The 6,030-nt window shown below is 36.2% G+C and overlaps 1 protein-coding gene across 1 annotated transcript in view; it reads left to right on the plus strand.

Annotated features, from left to right (window-relative positions):
• BBS7 (Bardet-Biedl syndrome 7) overlaps positions 1 to 6,030 on the plus strand; it is a 24,263-nt gene that overhangs the window by 2,048 nt on the left and 16,185 nt on the right. The window contains exons 2-4 of the mRNA XM_042470346.1: positions 1,108 to 1,173; positions 3,297 to 3,359; positions 4,230 to 4,405. Coding sequence (XP_042326280.1) covers positions 1,108 to 1,173; positions 3,297 to 3,359; positions 4,230 to 4,405 — 305 coding nt within the window. The remainder of the gene's footprint in view (positions 1 to 1,107; positions 1,174 to 3,296; positions 3,360 to 4,229; positions 4,406 to 6,030) is intronic.

Here is a 6,030-nt window from a genome sequence, read left to right on the forward strand (position 1 = left end):
CTCAGCATATCTGCGGTGTTATCTAGTCACTTGGACTGTAAAAAAAATTCCTTATTCCTTTATGTGGAGGGTATATATACTTATTGACTTAGGTAAACACTTCATGCCTCTGATAAAATAAGCTCTAATTCATGGTACAATTAGTTTCCTGATCTTGAATTTGCCAAAAAAGCTAGGTTGAGATCCTGTACTGGGAGATGTAGCTACAGAGATGTAACTATATTATCTCCTGATGCTACCGCCTGAAATCCTACTTTTGCAACCTTGCAGCCTCTCTGCCACCGGCCACAGCCATTTTCGAAGTGCCAGCAAGCAAGGCAAGCAAAGTAATGACATGTGCTGTTAGTGCTAAGAGACTGTGGGAGTCGTCACCCAAAATATCTGATAGTGAAAATTTCCCCACTCCTCACTTAGGTTATTGAACCCATTTCTACCTCTGTTAGGCACTAACCCTTTATATGGTCCCATTCACATCCGATATAAAACATATGAGATGGTCATTCTTTGCATTTCTGTCACAGTTGTCATTCTCCTTTCTCTCTCCGCCACCCATTGGGGTGTGTGTGTGTGTGTGTGTGTGTGTGTGTGTGTGTCCACAGAGGTCTCACTCAGTGCATCTGAGGAAGCAGACTGGACTTAACAAAAAACTAATGCTAGAAATTTCTTTTTTCAGTCTCAAAGGTGCTATAGATTCCTTTATATCTTTCTATGCTGAAACCAACCAACACAGTTATGTCTCTGAATACAACTGCACTCATAAATGCTTATTTATCTTGTATGTATATGAATTTTATGTAGAGATGTCATAGTTCTCTACCTTCATAGTTTTTTAAGCCTACTGTTTCAAAGCTCTTCTCACCCTCAGTGCCAAAATACTGCATGTGACGACTGAAGATAATGTTTCATACTTCTGATTACTTTTCTGTAGAAGTACTGCATAAATATAGCCTTTGGGAAAATGTTTATATGACAGAATTTTAATAATGCTTGAGTGTTTATATTTTCAAATAAACAAATGTTTAAAAATAGTTATCAATGCTTATGACAATCTATTTTGAAATGTATGACTTGAAATGTTAATAATAAAGTGAATCTTTTCTCAATTAGGGTGGTGTGACTTCTCAGAAGACCATGAAGTTGCTCCCAGCTTCAGGACGCAAGGCATCACAGAAGGTACAAAAGCACTTCATTTAAAATGTTTATATCTGATGATAGCTACACAGTGCTTGTTATCAACTTTGATTGATACGTTGGCTGCATCCTTGCCTGGACCAAAGGGACCTTGAAGCAGTGGTACATGCACTGGTAACCTCTCGTCTTGTTTTCTGTAATGCGCTCTACATAGGGCTACCCTTGTGCCAAGTTCGGAAGCTTCAATTGGTTCAAAATATAGCAGCCAGATTGGTCACTGGTGCTTCCAGATTTGACCATATAACACCCGTATTAAAATCACTTCATTGGCTGCCAATTAATAATAATAATAATAATAATAATAATAATAATAATTTGTTTTATTTATATACCGCTATTCCAAAGATCATAGCGGTGAACAGCAAGTAAGCTAATTAGCAAGTAAGCTAATTTGGCCCCCAACAGTCTGGGTACTCATTTTAGTGACCTCAGAAGGATGCAAGCCTGAGGCGAGCTTGGGCCCTTTTGCTGGTCTTGAACTCGCAACCTTGTGGTTTCGAGTGAATGGCTGCAGTACAGGCATTTACCCACTGCGCCACCAGGGCTCCAATTAGCTTTCGGACGCAGTACAAGGTGTTGGTTGTTACCTTTAAAGCCCTACATGGCTTGGGCCCGAGTTACTTGTGGGAACGCCTCTCCCTACACAATGCGCCCCACACTCTCAGAATATCGGGGAAGAATTTATTGGAAATTCAAACAACTAGACTTGCCATGAGTTCCCAAAGAACTTTTGCTGCCGCAGCCCTAAAACTGTGGAACGGTCTGCCGGATGAAATCCGTCTCATTACTACTTTGGATGCTTTCAAGAAGGCACTCAAGACAGAGCTCTTCCGGCAGGCCTACCCATCTGAACTTGTTTAGGATATTCACCATCAATCCTCGAGGATGATTCTCTGTAAAAACCACTGTGGAATGACAAGCCATCTTTAAAGGATATCATTACCGCTGACATGATGTATTTATTGAACTGTTTTATTGAACTGTTGTATTTTATTGATTGTATTGAATGTTCTTTACTGAGTTGTAACCCCGCCTCGATCCATAGGGAAAGGCGGGGCATTATAAATACAGTAAAAAAATTATTATTTATTATTATTATTATACAGAACAGACTCAGACAATAGATAGTAGAGGTATGCAATAGAAGTATTATTTTGAATGTTCTTCTAAGAAATTACTTATATATGTTTTGATCCTCTAAAATATTTTAGCCTAGAGTGTTTATTTTCATACCCTCATAATCAATCATAAACTGTTGTGGCTTGAGGATCTTTTTTTCTGTTAACATTATCATTCTAACATTTAAATAATGCACTGCAGTGCTAGAAACAATGGGTCAATTTGGTGCTGTACTGTTTTGTAACAAATAGTCTTAGTCATGTTGCAAAATATAGATTTCACCATAGGAATTTGAGAATGGGTATTGCCTGAACAACAAGAGAACTACTCCATTCTACCATAGTTTTGTTAGTAATTGCAGTTAATGAACTAGAACAGTCCAACTCAAAGTGGTGGTCCATAGACCAGTGCTGGTCCCTGAGACAGTCCCAGGATAGTTTCCAGGAAAGAAAGAAACATTTTAAACGAATGGGTACAAGTATATTTGTTCCCTGGCATGCTGGGAGAAAACTGCTGGTCCTTCACATCAGGTAGGTTAAGAAGCGCTGAACTAGAGTTTTAACAGAGGAGACAATGGTAAAGGAAATATTTTTATAATATCGCAATAACAACATGACCTGAGAATTAATGACAGATTGTACAGAAAAGAAATGTCAAACTGCATCCAAAGGTAAATCTTTGTTTCTGGTTAACAGGTAGGTTGGTGTAATGTTGACAGATGTGAAGAATAATGGACAAGAAAAAAGAAAAATGAAATTGAATCTTGGGTGTATTGAATTTAGAAAGTGAGATAGTCAAGCTAGAATACAGTATCAGGCAGATATTCAGAATACTTGAACTTAATAGGAAAGGAATAAGTCTAAACAAAAGAGATTTAACTGGACTGCAACCTTGTTAGGTATACAGAAAGTTATTTCCTTTGAACTTTCCTTTTTGAACTTTTAAATATAGAAATACAGTAACTTCTTACTTAATTTATTTTTAAGGTTGTCATTGGAGATCTTGATGGTGTTATTACTTGTTTTGGTATCAGAAAAGGAGAATCTGTGGTAAGTGATATTTTTATTAGTTTACATAGTTCCTACTATATAGTTTTTCATGTACAGTGCACCCTTCCCTTATGTGGAGGTCAGTTCTGGACATCCCCACATAAGGTAAAAACACGTATGCTTGAGCACCATTAGAAGTAATGGGGCTTGTGCCCCATTACCTCTTCTGGGGTGCGAGAGTTTTTCTGGGGCAAAACTGTGTATAATGTGGGCACGCTGTATTCTTAGCTAACTGAAGCTTAATTTTTTAAAAAGAGGGACTTATTAATGTTATTTATGGTATATGGGGACTTGAAGGAAAGTAAAATGTTTTGGTTCTTCATTTGTTTTTTAATTTAGACATTTTTAACACAAACAATGCAATGTAGAGGCATGTGTGTGGACTGTGCACACATATACATTGTCTTAATATAGAGTTGTGTCCAGCAGTGTTAGAAACAAGGATACATGGCTTTGCAATGTTTACTGTAGATAGTATTGTGGTGTGCACTATGTAGGACACAAAAGCTTCAGCTGGTGCAGAGTGCTGTTGTACATTATACTGGAAAAGCACAAGCACCTTCAACTTGTAGTTCAGCAGTTGTACAAATCATGTGTGAACTTCCAAACACAGTTCAAAGTAAATTGTTGGGGAACCAGAGTAAGCTCAGCTTGTTTCATCTTTTGTGATGGGCCCTGTATCTGCATGGTTGTGTTGGCTATGGAAGGGGGATTTTAGGCTTGCAATTTTAATTTCATTAAGGTACACCCACCATTATTAATGCTAAGGTATTTGAAGCATCAAATATCCAAAATATATTTTATGTGTTTAAAATAATGTTAAACAGTGTGATGATATTAAGCGCTAATCCTTTTCCTTTTTTTGAATAGCCGGTATTCAAGACCTTGCCAGGGGAAAAGATTGCCAGGCTAGAACTGGGAGGTGCACTTAATACACTCCAGGAGAAGATTTTTGTTGCTGCAGGATCCGAGGTTAGAGGATTCACAAAGAAAGGGAAACAGTTCCTTTCATTTAATACAAACCTCACTGAGAACATCAAAGCTATGTATGTATATCAGAAATCCCATTAATAGTACTTAGGGGCTAAATTTTTATCTTAGTTGGTGAATTAAAGAGTTATATTTTACTTTCCTTTTAAATAATTTTATACAGTATTAGTTCGCTTTGGATCTTAGTTTAAACCATGTATTTTTGTCCATTTTTATTACAACTGTATTTTTCTCCTCAGTAGGGTATATATATAGATAGATAAATAGAAACACTGATTTTAATGGAAGTTGTTGAAAAAATGAATGTGGAAATTAGCTGACTCATTCAAGTCTAATCAGTTTAATTGCAAGATAATGTTGGAAAAAAGAGTGGCATTTCAGCTGAGCCACAATTAAATTAAATCATTATTAGATTGAATCAAATCAAATCTTCTGTTTTTTCCCCAGGTACTCACAGTATCTTATGTGTGTATTGTTTTAATCTGCTGTAATTGATGTTTTATGTATTGGTCTTATTAAGGGCAGATGAACTATAAAATTCTGTTTGCTTTATTTTATCATGAATACTGGAACATAAGATTGCTTCCAATAAGTGACTATGATAGTAACGGCATTAAGCCTTATAAAATATAAATAACATTCTCAGCATCATTTTACATAAGATCACCATCATTTTCACGTTACTTTAGGACCATTTTTATGGCTTTCCCTGACAGAACTCTGAACTGGTGTAATAACAAGCATGGTTTGATGCGATTTGCTTTGCCAAGTCCTTTTATACTGTTCAAATTCCCTGTGGTCTTTATTTGTCTTGTAACATTTCCATTTGCAGTTCATGAAATATTTTGGTATGAAAATTAAACTTCTGTAGTTCCTCTTCCACTGGTTTCTAATCTCACTCAGTGACTACTACTTATTAAAGCTGTTTAGGAGAAAAACAATTAACACACAGAGTATCCCAAGAATTTAAGAACATAATTTCTAGGATCTATATAATAGAAAGGTTTCAAGAGCAATAAAATCCCATTTCATAAACATGTGATTTTAATTATAATTAAACGATATTATTTATCTGTTGTATAGTTGTCCTAATACAGCTTTGAATATCTGGAAGATAATTACTGTGTTGAATGTTTAGCTAAAGCTCTGACCAATGCCACACAGTTGCAATGAATAAGAAAAGTATCAAAAACTAATGATACTCCAGTAAGATATTACACAGAAGGAAGAGTAAAACTGAATCAATTTTGACAGCAAGTATTTTGAAGCTATTTAATTTAGATCAACCACATTTTTTTCTTTTGAATTAATTGGTTAGGAGGTCCAAGCTATATTGTGTGTAGAAATGTACAGAATGGTACCCAGTGGCCATTTCAGAACTGAGAGAGAAATAGTTTCTAGTGGAGACATTTGGGAGGGAAGAAGTTGCAAGAACTGTGCTAAACCCTTTTGACCACCATTTTCTATTGCTAATCAGCACACAATGGCTATTTTGAAACTCTGAAGGGTGCAGGGAAATTCTGCTTAGGGGAAAATCTGTAGTGATCCAAGGATGAAGTGCTCCTCCATTGCTTCTTTACTCCTGACTACCTCACTAGATTTGTGTAGTTTGGACTTAAGTGTGTGAAGAGCGTATGTACAATTGAAAAATGTTAATGTTCAGTGACAATGATAGTAACCA

The sequence above is a fragment of the Sceloporus undulatus genome, chromosome 5, assembly GCF_019175285.1.
Source record: "Sceloporus undulatus isolate JIND9_A2432 ecotype Alabama chromosome 5, SceUnd_v1.1, whole genome shotgun sequence".
Taxonomy (NCBI): domain Eukaryota; kingdom Metazoa; phylum Chordata; class Lepidosauria; order Squamata; family Phrynosomatidae; genus Sceloporus; species Sceloporus undulatus.